Here is a 19010-nt window from a genome sequence, read left to right as displayed (position 1 = left end):
TCTGATATCAGGGGTATTTATATGCAGGGACAACTCTGCATTGTCTGCAATTAAGTGGACACGCCCTCAATGAGCACCGCCCCCTTACAGCCCAGTTACAACACTCCAGTTGCAAGTAGAGATGTGACTATGACTCTGCTTGGCTCTTAGTACACTTGGTACTGGTACAGGCGCTGTGCGGAGACACACAAGATACGCACAGACTTATGTTCATCTGCATCAGCTGCTATGTGTTTTGTTTCTTTTGTTTATATATATAACGTGTAACACAGGTGTGGGAGTGAAGGTACTACTACTGTATACTGCAAATGTATAGAAATACAAGTGTTAAATAGACATTTAACTCATGAGCATCCAGTTCTATCCATACCTGCCTACTCTCCCAGGACGGCCAGGAGGCGCCTGAAAATCAGATGGCTCTCACAGTTACCCGGAAGAGTGGGCAAGTCTCCTGTATTTGGCCACGACATGCCACCCACTTACCGAGTGAGGTGGGCAGTCCGGACGGCTGATGATGTGATTTGCACTGAATCGCATCAACTTAGTCACGCCCCCACTGTACAATGGTGGTCATTCCGAGTTGTTCGCTCGGTAATTTTCTTCGCATTGCAGCGATTTTCCACTAACTGCGCATGCGCAATGTTCGCACTGCGACTGCGCCAAGTAAATTTGCTATGCAGTTAGGTATTTTACTCACGGCATTACGAGGTTTTTTCTTCGTTCTGGTGATCGTAATGTGATTGACAGGAAGTGGGTGTTTCTGGGCGGAAACTGGCCGTTTTATGGGAGTGTTTGAAAAAACGCTACAGTTTCTGGGAAAAACGCGGGAGTGACTGGAGAAACGGAGGAGTGTCTGGCCGAACGCTGGGTGTGTTTGTGACGTCAAACCAGGAACGACAAGCACTGAACTGATCGCACTGGCAGAGTAAGTCTCGAGCTACTCAGAAACTGCACAGAGAAGTCTTTTCGCAATATTGCAAATCTTTCGTTCGCAATATTGACAAGCTAAGATTCACTCCCAGTAGGCGGCGGCTTAGCGTGTGCAAAGCTGCTAAAAGCAGCTTGCGAGCGAACAACTCGGAATGAGGGCCAATGCCTTTAATCTCGCCATTGTATTGGCCATGATGACGCGACCGCGACTTCCACACCCCCTGTGCTGCCTCATATGTTGTCACTCCCCCACCCCTCCTTCCATGCCGCGTTACGCCTGCCCGCATCTTCCCCTGCTGCTGGGGACAGCCAGCTTGGTGTAGCCAGAATGTTTGCAACTCTGATTCAAAAAAATATTTTTCCTCTATGCATTTTTATACTGGTGTGAAGCATGACCATGACCCATGATGCACATGCTTTCATTACACATGTCGGAAGCTCAGAGCACACAGATGTTCAAAAACAGATTTCCTATTCACCAGTAATGCACTTATCAATGTAACTTTACTTTCCATCAGTTTTCCATTTCATTACTGCACAGTCAATGTGGAGGAAATCATAGAATACTCTACTACTGTGGTTTCAAGCTTACAGGAGGCAATGTTAGTGCAGTGTCACCATCACTGGCGCAAACATCTACTGTATTCCTATGGTTTCTATAGCAGGTGGCATGGGATAGGTATCTGTAACCTTGCTGCTACTGAATGCACTGGCTGGTTTAGTGCAGGAAAATTACAGGTGCCCGGAATCTTCCACCTAATATCCAGCATGATGTCTTAAAACTGTATTCATTCACACTGACTTGTACAATGCAGCAGGTAGACTATTAGACTCTTATAGGGTATAGACTGTAGGCCCTTATTTGTATGCATATTTTATGACTGTTATACATATCTGAAACACAAAATGTAGCATGTGTCATACCTCCCAACTTTAGCTTCTGAATAGGGTGCGTGGTCACGGTCATATGGGTGTGGCCTCATCCAAGTGGGCGTGGCCTTGCCAAACGGAGCATATTCCAGCCTTTTGGGGGCGTGTGCACAGCATGTATTCAATTATCACCGCCTGCTTTGCAGAGCAGAGCAGCGGGTGATCAAAGGCTCCCCCAACTGCCTCCCCCGCCCGCAGGAGGAACAGACGGACAGTGTCTGAATAGTGGGACTGTCCCGCTGGAATTGGGACAGTTGGGAGGTATGATATGTCTACTGTTATAAAACAGAGAGTAAAGATGACTATTCCCGGATTTACCCATATTGTACAAGTTACCAGCTGCGTGACAGTATTAATGTAATATACGTATACATGATTTGTATACATATATGGCACCAGGGACAGACTTGGGCTCTGAATCAGCCTTGTGTGGGCAGTTGTGAAGGCACGCGGGCACATCACAGGGGACATAGCGCACAGAGGCATGCCGCAAGTCAGGGGGGCATGGACTCATAGAATGCCCCCCATTTCCATGGAAACGAATGGTTCGTATGGGGGTGTGCGATGCGGCACATGGGGGCGTGCTGAGAGTCAGGGGGCATGGACTCGCTGCACGTCCCTATTTGCATGACAACGCATGGTTGGGGCAGGAGGACGGCCTAATCAGAGAGCCACTGCGCACGGTCTTCCCGGCTTTGTTAGACTGGACCGGCCCACCTGATCATCGGCCCTTCTGGCATATGCCAGGATTGCCAGATGGGCATTCCAACACTGCTATGCAGCTAGTACCATGTACAATATGGGTAAAACTAAGGGGCTAATTCAGACCTGATCGCTGCTGTGCGTTTTCACACAGTGGGCAATGAGGTCTGAACTGCGCATGTGTATGCACCGCAATGCGCAGGCACAGTGAACTGCAGCAACGGGGATCGCCGGGCAGCGACGGGATGGTGCGAAAATTCCGAATTCACCGGTGATCACAAGGAGATTGACAGGAAGAGGGCGTTTGTGGGTGGCAACTGACCGTTTTCAAGGAGTGTCCGGAAAAACGCAGGAGGGACCGGCGTTTGGAGGGAGGGTTTCTGAGGTCAGCTCCGGCCCCCGATCATCATGGGGAAGAGTAAGTGCTGGGCTGCGCAGAGACTGCACAAAATTAGTTTGTGCAGCTCTGCTACACATCCGAACGCACACTTGCACAGCGAATTCCCCCTCCCCCCTATAGGCGGCAACTACCTGATCGCAGGGATGCAAAAAACGCACCCTAGCGATCAGGTCTGAATTAGCCCCTAAGTGCGGACATATTTCTTTTCTTTTTTGTTTAAAAATGTTGCCTAGTGGTATCATGGCAGATTTCAATCAATGCTATAAAAGGCTTAGTTAGGTATGGCTCACAAGCCGCCCCTTGTACTGTATAGATGTTCCCTTCTGTACCAGATATGTTAGCGCATTTACCTGCAATGTAATGGTGTGCTAGGCATATATGCTAGCATAGGGACTTGCAGAAAATTGGGGTCCCTTGATGATGAGCTGCAAGCTATAATCTTTTGATCAAAACATGAATAAAATCATCATACTTTTACTTGCTAGATACACACACATATTTGCAGTATATTATTGTTAGCACCGATACAGTAGAAAAAGTCTTTCTGTGATGTTTTGTTATACCTCTTACATTTGGAATTCATGGAAACAGTTTGAAAAGTTATCAAGACAGTTACAGTCCTACATACAGTAGCATGGATAAAGTATAAGGGATCCGGTCTGAAGATCGACAGTGTCTAGGTCGACAATGTTTAGGTCGACCACTATAGGTTTACAGTCACTAGGTCGACAGGGTTTCTAGGTCGACATGTTCTATGTCGACAGGGCAAAAGGTCGACATGAGTTTTTCACATTTTTCTTTTTTTTGAACTTTTTCATACTTAACGATCCACGTGGACTACGATTGGAACGGTAATCTTGCCCGAGGGGACTCGGTGCACTAATTCGGCTTCCCGATCACTGTACGCAGAAAATTACACCAAAAAAAACACACAAAAAAACTCATTTCGACCTTTTGACCTGTCGACCTAGCACATGTCGACCTAGAAACCCTGTCGACTTCCAACCCTGTCGACCTAGTGACTGTCGACCTATAGTGGTCGACCTAAACATTGTCAACCTAGACACTGTCGATCTAATGATCCACACCCAATGTATAACTAGTGGACTACTGTATATGGACCTATCCATAGTGTGCAGCTATATTACACTAACAGGCAGTTACAATATACTGTATGTACTGTAAGTCATCTCCTCCAGGTCTTCCCCACTCACTCCTATCTAAGCTTGCACAGCGTGGTACCAAAGCATTTGCAGAGTTACATGTTCTGTCCTCTAACACTGTACAGCCCATCTAATGCTCCTGACACTGCTCTGAAAAATCACAATCTTTTTTGCAAAAGCTCAATTTCTTGAGTATATGACGCCATCAATTTCACAAAATAATGAAGAATGATATAATTTTCTCCCCATCCTAGTATTACACTAACTCTTGTTATCTATTAATCCATGCAGCACCTATTCCTGCATATAACAGTGACATCAGCTACTTACCAGAGGCCTCAGCTCAGGGTGCGTCAGGATATACCCATTATTAGTGATGGCAAAAGCATAGCCATGAATTCCAAGCTGTAACAAGGAGCAAAGAAACATATAAACACACATATAATATAACATATAAACACAAGTATATAGAAAAATAAGGAATGTTACATTGGTGTCACTCCCTGCATGATGTTTTAACACTTATTGAAAATAAAATCTGGAAAAAATATATATTAGGGGGCCACCATTGTGGCATAAACAAAGGTAAGGGAAGAAGTGGAAGCAGGCTGGGTCATGGAAGCACTCTGACTACCATTCATATTTACTGACATGCACAAAGTAATGTATCAAAACCAATGTATCATTAAAGAAATGTTCTTAAAGCATATTATTAGATATCTAATATGGAGTAACAGTCTACACCAGGGGTTCCCACACTTGCTTGAATCACGGCACCCCAGAGTATCAGCAATGTTTTCACGGCACCCCCAGGATAAACGTTTTATTGATGTATATGGGGGAAAAAATTAAATGAAGTAAACTGTGCCTACCAGTCATCCTGGGGGTCACTTATGTGGTGGGATACAGTTGTGTTTGCAATTGTCCACATGTTTTATGATTGGCAGCCACTAGCACTGGTTTTGCCTATCACTTTGAAATCATTTCATTCAATCCTGGACCACCAACTCGAGGCACCCCTGCAAGAGCATCACAGCACCCCAGGGTGCCTAGGCAACCAGTTTGGGAACCACTGGTCTACACCTATATTTCTCAATTCTTTTGCAATTATTGTATGTCATTTTGATATAGCATTGCTTTAAAGGGATACTATGCCTTGTTAATGAAATTTTCATGCATGTCCCACATAGGTAAAATACACAGTGCATTGCTGATGTAAAGTATGACCTCCCATTCCATTACAGGCAGGGAAATTCTGAAAACCCATCAATCACTCTCTGCTCAGGTAGAGAAGCATCTATCTGCAAATCTCTCATCCCTGCTAAAGAGCAATGCCCGGGAGCACGGTGGTCATATTTACTCCAGTCACATAGGTTATTTCATGTAATTCATATAGCCAGTAAAAGAAAGCTATTACAGACTTTTAATAGTAGTTTTACTTGATATGCAAGTTTACTAGTTACACGGGAGGCAGCCATTTTGTATGCTGAAATAATATTCAGAAGACTACAGCTTATCAACTCACCAGGAAGCATAGACATCACAGTGTCACGATCCAGGTAACTAAACACACTTATTTACCATCCAAGTGCCTTCTGAGACTGTCCTTGCGCTCCAAGACTGAATTCCATCTGCGCTGTCTGCATGCAGCATGCTGCACGGCATCTCCACAGTCTCACCTCAGCGATCCCGGCAGCTGTTCAGCATGTTCCTCCTGTCCTAGCGGATGACATCTCTTGATCTACGTGGCCTCCACTGCCATTACTACAGATTTCCACATGCTGATCACAAACTGACTTTCCATCCAGAACCAAACATGGGCGCAGCCATGTTTGGCCTTATCAAATGACTCTCCACAGCCAATCCGCTGTACACTGAATCCTTCCTGATTGCTCAGCCAATACCTGCTTCCCAGCAGGTATAAGTATCCAGAACCAAGGCTCCCTGTTGTCAGGGCTATGGTTGTCTAACCCAGTGTTGGATGTCTCTACAGTCTGTGGTTTTTCCTGCTTGTTGTCTCCAGGTATTACAGCTCCTGTGACCTTGCTCCACTTAAAGAGACCTGCACCAGTCTCCATCCAGCGGTGCTGCCTGACTCCAGTAGTGTTTCCACATTGCCTCCGGTGACCTGCAGTGTTCTTCATTGTTCCCAGCTCTCCGCTGTGTTTCCACATCACTTCCAGCCATAATTGGTGTTTCCACATTGCCTCTGGTTACCAGCAGTGTTCCTCATCAGCTCCAGCTCTCAGCGGTGTTCCTATATCACTTCCAGCTATCAGCGGTGCTCCAGCATCGCTTCCATTCATCAGTGGGGTTCCAACATCGAACTACTGTTAACCATAGATGTTCCAACATCGAACCACAGTTTTTCATGGGTACTCCAAACCTCGAACTTTGTCATCATTGGTGAGTTCCGTAGCACCCTCAACATCTGGGCCGGTTTCACTCGGCATCCTCTGCAGTTCACCGGCGCTCGTCTCGGTGCTCCATCATTGTCTTCAGTTTCCAGCATGTCATATGCTGGTCAGTATTAGTTCATGCATCAATACAGTGGTTAGCTGTTAGTTCTATGGACTTACAGTACCATCTCCGGGTCTTCCAAGACTGTATCATATTGTGTTTACACACTCCCAACGGTATTCTAATTACCACTACATCTAAGGAACTGTGCTGCTACTTCTATTCTGCAAATTCACATTGCTGAGCATTGCCATTACTTCTGAACAACTTAACTTTACATTGTTGTCTTGGTCACGCCTGCGAGCATCGGTGCTAAAGGATCCCTGCATGTCCAAGAATCCCATACTGCCTCCAAGGTTCAAGTACACGTTAGCCCTTATGCCTGAGGCTTCCCCAGGCCAGCCTCAGCCCTCAGGTGTGACACACAGAGACAAGTAGACATCTAGCACTTGTTCACTCTCAGGGAACATCTGAGAGATACAAGAATAATTGAGTAGTCCCACGTAACCCTTCCAGCTCCCATCCACTTCCTAGTAATGGGGTGTGTGATGACATGATGCCATATGACGCAACTCACTCGCTCACTCCCCCGCTCACCACCACCACCACCACGAGAGTGGCCACCTCTGGCTTATCTTGGGGAAGTCCCCTTTGTCACACTCGGCTTGAGTTGAGGATCTGACGACTGACAATTGACTGAGGGAGCAGTTTTTGGCAAATGAAGGAAACGAGGTGGCTGAATATAGTTCTTACTCATGGATTGAAGAGTTGGCCCGAAGATGAAGAGGGGTAAGCAATGAGGGCAATGACTGAGAACGATACACTGAAGAAAGTTTAATTCAGTTTTAATGAGACTTCAATAATACACCACAACTAGGAGATAAGTCCGAGTGAGTTCTGAAGAACAAAATGTTTGTGACTTGTAGACAGTGCTGAAGAATACTGAATGGAGAAGTGATTTGTAAACAATGCTGAAATACACTGAATGAAGAGATGACTTGTTATTTGTAAACGATGCTGAAGAACACTGAATGAGGAGATGACTTGTGATTTGTAAACAATGCTGAAGAACTCTGAATGAGGAAATTATTTGTGATTTGTAAACGATGCTGAAGAACACTGAATGACGAGATGACTTAAAGAACGATGTTGAAGAGAGGATCACTGTGAGCACTGACAGCAAACAGAGACCCTCTACCAGATAGAGGACCCAGCAGTTAAACCACAAGAGCAGGTGGACTGGAAGCAAAGGACTGCAATAACAGAACTGACCACCGGGTGGCCTCCATAGAACCAGGATACCAGGGGTTAACCTGGGAGCACAGAGCTTGAGGACCTGACAGCAGCAAGTAACTTGAAGCATTGGCACCATAGCTAAGCATCCACCCCTTTTTATAAGGGGAAACAGCACCGGATTGGCTGGCGCGAACTGGGATACCTATTCGCTTGGCTTGGTCTTCAACATGGCAGCTCTCTTCACAGAGGACACATGTGGAACCAGCACACAGCCAGTACCTCTGGCCTCAGCCTCCCACATGCCGCACTCTAGCAACAGGACACTTGGAAACAGACACCTTCGGCTGCCATGCTCCGCTCCCCAGGACCCGGCCTCCAGACGCCCAGCAGCCGCACCGGAGGACCTCGCTGCCGCAGCTCCTATCCTCCACAGCCACACCAGCTGGCTAAAAGGAAGGCCGCAGGGACCAGAACTGGAGGTAAGTCTCCGGATACTGACACCCTTGAGGTAGAAAAATAATAGTAGGCAAGTATGCTAGAGCACACACTGGAGATGATTCATGGTTACATGTAATTTGGTCGCATTGCATGCTCGGAATAAAATGACGATCTTCACCTGTATACAGAACTGGCTGCACCGTCTTTATTCATCCGCTTATTGAAGTTGCCATCATCACTATAACATTACCTTTGTACCAGCCCTATCCTTGGTGCAGGAGATCCACCTGAAACCAGATGGACTTCTGTGTGCGCTTATCTCAAATTAGCATGCAAGTTCATTTATCCGAACATCAAATGCCCATGCCCCATTTATCATACATGCAAACGCGCATTGTTGGCAATCTGCCGCCCAGTTATACTAACTCAAGTGGAGAGGCATACGCCCGCAGGTGCTCAAAGCAGTGTATGCAGAAATGGGCAGTACGGATGGTGTAATGGTTAGCATTACTGCCTCACAGCACTGAGGTCATGGGTTCAATTCCCACCATGGCCCTAACTGTGTGGAGTTTGTATATTCTCCCCGTACTTGCGTGGGTTTCCTCCGGGTGCTCCGGTTTCCTCCCACAATCCAAAAATATACTGGTAGGTTAATTGGCTCCCAACAAAATTAACACTAGTATGAATGTGTGCATGTGTACATGTGATAGGGAATATAGAATGTAAGCTCCACTGGGGCAGGGACTGATGTGAATGGGCAAATATTCTCTGTACAGCGCTGCGGAATATGTGTGCGCTATATAAATAACTGGTAATAAATAAATAATAATAAATAACTGATGTATGCTCAGCTGCTAAACATTGCACAATATCTGCCTTAAGCCTCCAAAATGTCACTAGCTCTACTGCTGCTACTCACAGAATGTCTCTACTTTGTGTATCAGGCAAATACACTAACGGGAAAAAAAAAAATCCTAAGAGACCTTTAGCCGGAATATTTTTTTTTTCATTTGAGTTTTATTCTCGTTATTCCTGAATACGTTTTTACTCCTTCATGGTCTATATATCCCGAGTTATAAATCTCTCTTGCAGGTCACAATTACAGCACAATTCATTGCTGTAGTCCGATTTCTGATTTTCCAGAGATTTTAGAAGTGTTCCTCGCAGTTTGTTTACAAAAGGTTATAACGAAGACATATGAGGAAAAAAGCACATGCAGTTTACAAGGCTGGGGGAATGTGCGAGGCACTGTGGAACACCTTGTGCTCCATTCATGGATATTCACTCTCCATCTGGTTTTCCCCAGCATCAAAATACTGTAGAACATTTTTTTTCTAAAGTTCAGCAGAGAACAGGAGTGGAAAGGGGAACTTAAATTTAAATAGTTGGGGCACATTTGCTACTTGTTTATATTCTAAAGCAACACTTCTACAATCATTTTTATTATCCGATGACATAGATTACCCAGTAAATGTTAGAAAACAAAATAAACCACCAGTCATTTTATTAACAGATGATCACGTAGCAGTTAAAGTACAGAAGCCACCGGTTAAGGTACAAATTACTAACAGGAGCAAATAAACAGCACAAAAACAACACGCTTAATTCATCACTCTTTGGCCCGTATTCATTTCTCCGCCATGTGCGGCTGCGACGTTCGGCTTGGCGGTACAATTTAGGACCACAGTATTGTCACTTTTCTAGTGCACCTCTGTTGGGAGTGAGGGGAAATTGGCAATGTACCGCCATTCCAATGGCACTTCGCTGACGTCGCTAGCAATTGAATAAAAATATAAAAAATGCATACAGTATATCTTCAATGGAAACATGCATCTGAAGGTATACTTTACAACGCAGTGCAAATAGCACACATTTGCTGTATCCCATACTTTCAATATGCTAATTAGTTCAAAGTCAATATCTGATTGGTTGCTTTGGGTAACAGCATGCTCGCTACATTACTTTACCACATGTTCAAATGAATGGGACATATACCTTTCATTTTAAAAGTTGCACCTGCAGTGGTACCCAAAATATTGCTTATTAAGGGGCCCATTTATCAACAAGTTTTAGCTACTTAAAACATGTTGCATATGGTAAACGGCTATTCAGCCAATCAGCTCTTATCTGTCATATGTTTGAAAATGACAGTTGGGAGCTGATAGGCTGGAGCACCATTTATTATACTCACCGAGTTTTAAATAGCTAAATCCCTCTGATAAATGGGTTCCTAAGTGTGTTATTTTATAATAATACGATATAATGAAAAAAAAATTCATACCGTGAGTAAAAATACAGTAAATATGACTAGAAACCTATGGAGGCTGTTTTTATGGTACCACAGCAGGAATCTCTGAAATCTTCCTCAGTCCCCTGTACATACAGTCTAGGTGATGCTTAATATTTGCAGGCACAGATATGTTTTGAAAAATATGCCCCGAAGAACCAATAGCATCACTTTTCCTTAATCATTTGATAAAGCTACATCCTTATGTATTTTGATTCAGCTCACAAAATGGCTGCCACCACAGTGTGTATGTGATAGGTGCACTTTAAGTTTCCAAAGTCATTTAATAAATAAAAAAACTTTATTTATATGCATAAAATTAAAACAGTTATCAAATACCAGTGCTGACCTGTTAGGTGTACACTGGTAATTGTCAGACTGACTTTACAATTGACACCCAAAGCCTCCTACTGACTGGTGCATTTAAATGACATAAATACCACATAAACAGGTAACTATTGACTTCTGAAGCTTTACCTTATATTTTGGAATGGCCTTTAAAAGTTCTTTAACTGGAACATCTGTGCCAACCACACCTAGGAGAACCCCCTTTGATCTCTGCACAAAACAAGAAATGAAGTAAAACAGGCATCTAACTAAGGTAAACATTCATTGGTAAAACATTACAGACGTGCACTAATTATTTTCACGTTGTCATAAATCTATTATAGTACACAGATGACTTCGAGCTTTGTTGTGCCGCCGTCTCAGAGACACTGATGGATATGAATGAAAGTAAAATGAGGAAAAACAGCTGTCATATTTTTTATTTATTTTTTATTTTACATTAGACGCAGAACGGTCCAACATGAGAAATTTATCAACAGTAATCAACAAATATCTGTTTCTACAACACGTCAGCAAAGAACTGACACATCTATGCTTGCAATTATTACATAGAGCTCTATTGTATTTATATCTGCCAAGTGTATATATCGGACAGCTGAGTACAGCACTGAGCTTCTCTTATTGCGCAGAAAAAAATAAGTTGCCCGGGCAAGGATGAGAAGATATTATTATAATGTATATTAAATCCTATACTTGTAAAATAAAGTTTGGGTAAAATGACTCTTTAAAGGTGGATATTTCTAAAGCAGGAACCTCCACATTACTATACTGTATGTATGATATGTAAGTAAAATGTTGTTTCTAAACCTTAAATAAGGTTTCAAGTCAACTTGAAGTGAATACAGAAAGTAACTTTGTCCTTTCTCTACCAAATGTGTTCATTTTTGGTTTTAAACTGCTAGAGTATCTGGCATACAATGTCATTGGTGTTTGTTAGGGTGTGGAAAGAGACAAACTGAGAAAAGTTGAGGCTGAGTAATATGACACAACTGCCTATGGCATAACTCTCCCTCTCTCTCTTATGTTAAGGACCCCCAATTCAACAAGCACCAGTCCTTTCTTCTGGTGCCAAACTTTCAGAAGTGCTCAATGACTGAATGGGAATACCCACTAGGCTCCATTTCCATTTACTATTGTTAATTTTTGACAATGCTGAGATAACAGGAGCTAGTTGGGGCTACGAGCAAGATTCAAATTGTAGCTTGTAATAAACTGAGATTGAACAGCACAGAGTGTGAGGAGGATATCATATAGCGAAGAGGATGGGTTTTAGACACTGTTTAATAAATAATAGAATGGGGCATCTCTACCATATTCTACTGATTAACAAGCCAATGTCCAAAGACCAACATGAACTCTAGAGGGAAGACATTGGGAAGGCTCTCGAGTGGGAGAAAAGCCATGAATGAATCTAAGTGTTTTAGACAGTTGCTGGAGAAGTTGCCTCCAGCTGGGCACAATGTCCATGTGTGATGGGATTATTCCAATATCAAGAGTTACATTTGTGAGGTTCACAACTTCATCATCCAGTTAAGAAGATTCCACATGTCTACTTGTGGCTTAATAGCAGCCAACTTGAAAAAAACAGTCCCTCCATCTATCTCTGCCCTGACAGCAGATTCCTCAGTTTGCATTATTTATTAACACCCTTACAAATTCCCATTCATGTTCTTCTTGGGTATGCAACTATTCCACTCCCCTGTAAGAGTTCCACGAATGACGTATGAGTAGCCAGACTTGTTCAGTACTCCTATTATTCGTAACAGAATAAATAAAACGATGACAAACAAAAACATCTGTTTAAGTGGGATATGAGGAGATGCCTTGGAGTCATCAGTGAGACATGGTTATCAGAAATGAAGTGAAGTGCTGGTCAAGGGCAGATCTAAGAAAAGGAGAGTGGAAGTACCAGGTAACAATTTCAGAGATGTTTAAGGGGGAGGTGTTGCTTGAGTTTATGAAGCAGAGTAGTTTAATTGTAGTCTGGAGGTTTTGGAGAGTCAGTGTAGGGATTGCAGAGTGCACAGTGGTTGTGTAGTGGTGAGAGGGTAAGATTAGTCCTATTATGGAATTTAGCATGGATTATAGTGGATGTTAATAGGTAAGGAAATGGACAAATACAGTAGCAGGGGAGCAGAAGAAGACCTGGGTGATATCTGCATGATGTTGGCAACGAAGGCAGAAGGGCTTTTTTATTCACAGAGACATGATGTAGAAAGAGAGGAAAGTAAAGAGCAGAAAACAGAAACTTGAGAGACCCCACAGATAAAAGGGGCTAGTGGAAGTGAGAGTGAATGGTTAAGGATTTGTTACTACACAGAAGGAAAAAGGGGATTATTCTGGCAAGGTCTCAAAAATGGAGTCAACGTGACAGCACAAAGTTCTGGATATGTGGCATAAAGTTGAGGGAGGAGTAATAATGCAGGAGGAGGATCATATCACAGTAGTGGGCATGGGAACTGTGTATCCTGTTACTATGTGATGTGGTTCTGTAATTTATATTGGTCACCAGGCATTGTGCTCTGTACTGTACATATGGCCTAATTCAGACTTGATCGCTGTTGTGCGAAATCGCACAGCGGCCGATTATCGATCGACTGCACATGCGTATGGATCGTAATGCGCAGGCGAGAGGCCAAACTGCAAAAAAATCCTGCATCTTTTTGATCGCTAGGCGTTTGTTGATTGATTGACAGGAAGCGGGTGTAACTGGCCGTTTTCTGGGAGTGTCAGGAAAAACGCAGGCGTTCCCAAGCGTTTTTAGCGAGGTTATGTGACGCCAGCTCCAGCCCGATCAGCCTGGTTCTTTTTTCGCACTTTAGGAGTATGTCCTGGGCTATGCACAGACTGCACAGACTGGAAAACTCATTTGATTTGAGTGAGTTGCGAATGGATTTGCAGCTGATCGGCTTTGCAAAGCTTTTCGCACAGCGTATGCAGACTTGCACGGGGCGGATTTTCACTCTGGCTGGGCGGCGACTATCCGATCGCAAACCTCTGCAAATTCTCAGAGGTGCGATCAGGTCTGAATAAGGCCCATAGGCCACCAAGGAATCGGCATGGTATTGTACCAAAACATTACAGACGTGCACTAATTATTTTCACGTTGTCATAAATCTATTATAGTACACAGATGACTTCGAGCTTTGTTGTGCCGCCGTCTCAGAGACACTGATGGATATGAATGAAAGTAAAATGAGGAAAAACAGCTGTCATATTTTTTATTTATTTTTTATTTTACATTAGACGCAGAACGGTCCAACATGAGAAATTTATCAACAGTAATCAACAAATATCTGTTTCTACAACACGTCAGCAAAGAACTGACACATCTATGCTTGCAATTATTACATAGAGCTCTATTGTATTTATATCTGCCAAGTGTATATATCGGACAGCTGAGTACAGCACTGAGCTTCTCTTATTGCGCAGAAAAAAATAAGTTGCCCGGGCAAGGATGAGAAGATATTATTATAATGTATATTAAATCCTATACTTGTAAAATAAAGTTTGGGTAAAATGACTCTTTAAAGGTGGATATTAGACGCAGAACGGTCCAACATGAGAAATTTATCAACAGTAATCAACAAATATCTGTTTCTACAACACGTCAGCAAAGAACTGTATACCTGCCACTTCAAATGGGCAATATATGATATACCAAATACTAAAGAATGGGGTCTTTACTTTATAGTAGCAAGTAAAAAATAAGGTCTATGCTGTTCACTGTGCTTCTAGGGCCTTATTTAGAATTGGACGCAGCCGCTGTGTTCACATGGAGCGGCCGCGTCCATTGGGTCTGTGGATGCACACCGGCAATAGTGCGCGTGTGCAACCTCACACAATGCGATTGCATCCGGGAAGGATGCGATCACATGTTGATTGACAGGCAGCGGGTGTCCGGGGATGGCAACGTGGCCTTGTGGGAGAGACCGGGAAACGCAGGCGTGTCATAGCCATTTTCGGGGCCAGCCTATGACGTCGCCTGCATTTCCTGTGCATGGAAACATGGCGGCAGTCTACCTCTATTCTATGCATTCGCTATTAAATAGCATATGCGTCGTGGGACAGCACTACACATGCTGGGCGGACCCCAGTAAGTGAGTATATGGACGCAGATTTTGCTGCGGGAGCAAAATCTGCATCCATATCTAAATATAACCCCACTAGTGGGGTACTCAGTCTTTAATATGTGTTACGTCACCGTCCTTGTAGAACACTCTACGTGTGGCTGTACTTTAGCATAATGCACAGAATGACTGACGAGGTTACTGGGGGCACCACTATGTACAGTATAACAAGTTACTAAAAAGGGACACACAAACAAATGAGAATCACTTGCAGCAATAGAAGAAGAGAAGAGCTTTTGCCCAGCTTCACTCGCTACGGGTGTAAAAAACACTTTGTTCTACAAATGTGTCAGCATATCTGTGTGTCAGGATAGCAGGGATAATTTATTTGTCTACATTTGTGTATATTAAAGAAAGAATATATGAAAAATGTGGGATTGAGAAACACTAAAATTAGGCAATACTAGTTTAAGTGGCGCTTAAAGCAAATCAAATGTGTGAGGTAAACCAAACTCTTTTTTCTCTTTCCCACTGTACTAACAATAAACCGTAACGCTCTGAAATCACCTTATATCTCGTACATTTTTTCATTTGTGACAGTAACAGAAATGATTGTGGCCTGTGCCAGATGTATGAGAAATATTCATCTAAAAAAGTTCAAAGACTTTGGGAAGGCTCTTAAACTTTGCCAACACTGTAAATTGTCCCAGGTCTTTGTTTTCACCACGTTCTGTAGTTCTATTTTTTGCTGCATGGTAACAAGATAGCGCCAGAAAATGACACAGCAACGTTTGGATTTGCAATCTGTTTCTCTATAGATAAATATAAAGTAGAAAAAAAAGGAAAGTTGCGAGAATCAGCATTAAAGCGTTTTTCAACTGCTAAAAATAAAAGTTAGAGGGCTAACAGGAGAGAATAGAGCGCTGAGCGGAAACCTTTGGTGCATTTACGGCAGATCCATTTTTACACTTTAAAGAGCAAATTACTCAATTTAAGAAATATTATTTACTGAAAAGCTCATCTGGTAAGGCAAGTTTTGAGCTCTCTCTTTGTAATGTATTTAAAAACTAGTATATTATTTGAGGATTTCAGTAGTCAGGTATGGGTGATTACAGATGTGTCCTCTACTCTTATATCCTTGCTGCAATCACGCTAAACAGCCCTTGCCGTGGCGGGACTCAGTAGCGCTGATCGTCTTCTTTTGTGTTTTTTTTCCGCCAAAATGCGGAAGTAATGTACTAGGACGCAAAAGCAGCTTCTGCTGATTAAAATAATAAGAATTTACTCACCGGTAATTCTATTTCTCGTAGTCCGTAGTGGATGCTGGGTACTCCGTAAGGACCATGGGGTATAGACGGGCTCCGTAGGAGACTGGGCACTCTTAAAAGAAAGATTAGGTACTATATCTGGTGTGCACTGGCTCCTCCCTCTATGCCCCTCCTCCAGACCTCAGTTAGGGAAACTGTGCCCAGAAGAGCTGACATTACTAGGAAAGGATTTGGAATCCAGGGTAAGACTCATACCAGCCACACCAATCACACCGTACAACTCGTGATAACTATACCCAGTTAACAGTATGAACAATAACTGAGCCTCTCTCAACAGATGGCTCATACAATAACCCTTTAGTTAAGCAATAACTATATACATGTATTGCAGAGAGTCCGCACTTGGGACGGGCTCCCAGCATCCACTACGGACTACGAGAAATAGAATGACAGGTGAGTAAATTCCTATTTTCTCTGACGTCCTAGTGCAGGGCTGGCCAAACCAGTCCTCGAGATCTACCAACAGTACACATTTTCCAGACCACCTAGCTGGTGCACAGGTGTAGTCATTACTAATTAAGATGTGCTGCATTCATTCCTAACTGACAATTCTACAGCTCTCCAGGAGGTCTGGAAAACATGTACTGTTGGTAGATCTCGAGGACCGGTTTGGCCAGCCCTGTCCTAGTGGATGCTGGGTACTCCGTAAGGACCATGGGGATTATACCAAAGCTCCCAAACGGGCGGGAGAGTGCGGATGACTCTGCAGCACCGAATGAGCAAACTCAAGGTCCGCCTCAGCCAGGGTATCAAACTTGTAGAATTTTGCAAAAGTGTTTGAACCCGACCAAGTAGCAGCTCGGCAAAGTTGTAAAGCCGAGACCCCTCGGGCAGCCGCCCAAGAAGAGCCCACCTTCCTCGTGGAATGGGCTTTTACTAATTTAGGATGCGGCAGTCCAGCCGCAGAATGTGCAAGCTGAATCGTGCTACAGATCCAGCGAGCAATAGTCTGCTTTGAAGCAGGAGCACCCAGCTTGTCGGGTGCATGCAGGATAAATAGCGAGTCAGTTTTTCTGACTCTAGCCGTCCTGGAAACAAAGTTTCAGGGCCCGGACTACGTCCAGCAACTTGGAATCCTCCAAGTCCCTAGTAGCCGCAGGCACCACAATAGGTTGGTTCAAATGAAACGATGATAACACCTTAGGGAGAAATTGGGGACGAGTCCTCCATTCTGCCCTTTCCATATGGAAGATCAGATATGGGCTTTTACATGACAAAGCCGTCAATTCTGACACACGCCTAGTCCAAGCTAAGGCCAAAAGCATGACCACTTTCCACGTGAGATATTTTAGCTCCACGGTCTTAAGTGGCTCAAACCAGTGGGATTTTAGGAATCCAACACACGTTAAGATCCCAAGGTGCCACTGGAGGCACAAAAGGGGCTGAATATGCAGCACCCCTGTAACAACGTCCGAACTTCAGGCAGTGAAGCCAGTTCTTTTTGAAAGAAAAAGGGATAGGGCCGAAATCTTGGCCTTTATGGATCCTAATTTTAGGCCCATAGTCACTCCTGACTGTAGGAAGTGCAGGAATCGACCCCCCTGGAATTCCTCTGTAGGGCCTTCCCGGCCACACACCAAGCAACCTATTTTCGCCATATACAGTGAAAAAGTCTTGCTGTCACGGCTTTCCTAGCCTTTATCAGCGTAGGAATAACTGCATCCGGAATGCCCTTTTCCGCTAGGATCCGGCGTTCAACCGCCATGCCGTCCAACGCAGCCGCGGTAAGTCTTGGATCAGACAGGGTCCTTGTTGCAACATGTCCTGACTGAGAGGCAGAGGCCATGGGTCCTCTGAGAGCATTTCTTGCAATTCTGGGTACCGAGTCCTTCTTGGCCAATCCGGAGCAAAGAATATTGTTCACACTCCTCCGTTTATTACAATTCTCAGCCCTTGGGTCTGAGAGGAAGAGGAGGGAATATATAGACCGACTGGAACACCCACGGTGTTACTAGTGCGACCACAGCTATCGCCTGAGAGTCCCTTGACCCAGCGTAAAACCTTTTTTATCTTTTTATTGAGGTGGGACGCCATGTAGTCCACCTGAGGCAGTTTCCATCAATTTGCAAAACTGCGTGAAGACTTCCTGATGAAGTCACTACTTTCCCGGGTGGAGGTCGTGTCCACTCCCGGAATGAACACTGCTGACAGTGCGCTTACTTGATTCTCCGCCCAGCGAAGAATTCTGGTGGCTTCTACCCTCGTCACCCTGCTCCTTGTGCCGCCCTGGCGGTTTACATGAGCCCCTGCGGTCTGACTGGATCAGAACCGGTTGGTCGCGAAGCAGGAACTCCGCTTGACTTAGGGCGTTGTATATGGCCCTTAGTTCCAGGATATTGATGTGAAGGCAAGTCTGTTGGCTTGACCACAAACCTTGGAATTTTCTTCCCTGTGTAACTGCCCCCCACCCTCGGAGGCTTGCATCCGTGGTCACCAGGACCCAGTCCTGAATGCCGAATCTGCGGCCCTCAAGAAGGTGAGCACTCCGCAGCCACCACAGGAGAGACACCCTGGCCCTGGGGGATAGGGTGATTAACCGATGCATCTGAAGATGTGATCCGGACCACTTGTCCAGTAAGTTCCATTGTCCTTGCATGGAACCAGCCGAAGGGGATGGCCTCGTATGATGCCATCATCCTTCCCAGGACTCTAGTGCAGTGATGCACTGACACGTGTTTTGGTTTTCAATAGATTCCTGACCAGTGTCATGAGCTCCTG

General features: G+C 44.3%; 1 protein-coding gene across 6 annotated transcripts in view; it reads right to left on the bottom strand.

Moving 5' to 3' along the window:
• CACNA2D3 (calcium voltage-gated channel auxiliary subunit alpha2delta 3) overlaps nt 1-19010 on the bottom strand; it is a 2000770-nt gene that overhangs the window by 689822 nt on the left and 1291938 nt on the right. For all 6 annotated transcript variants that reach the window (XR_010186941.1, XM_063940834.1, XM_063940836.1 and 3 more), the window contains 2 exons: nt 11024-11104; nt 4456-4530 (listed from right to left, as the gene is read on the bottom strand). Coding sequence is in view for 5 of the 6 variants with exons in the window: in XM_063940834.1 (XP_063796904.1) it covers nt 4456-4530; nt 11024-11104 (156 nt within the window). In the remaining variant the exon portion in view is untranslated. The remainder of the gene's footprint in view (nt 1-4455; nt 4531-11023; nt 11105-19010) is intronic.

Source organism: Pseudophryne corroboree, chromosome 9, assembly GCF_028390025.1.
Source record: "Pseudophryne corroboree isolate aPseCor3 chromosome 9, aPseCor3.hap2, whole genome shotgun sequence".
NCBI classification, from domain to species: domain Eukaryota; kingdom Metazoa; phylum Chordata; class Amphibia; order Anura; family Myobatrachidae; genus Pseudophryne; species Pseudophryne corroboree.
This window is presented reverse-complemented; position numbering and strand designations above follow the sequence as displayed.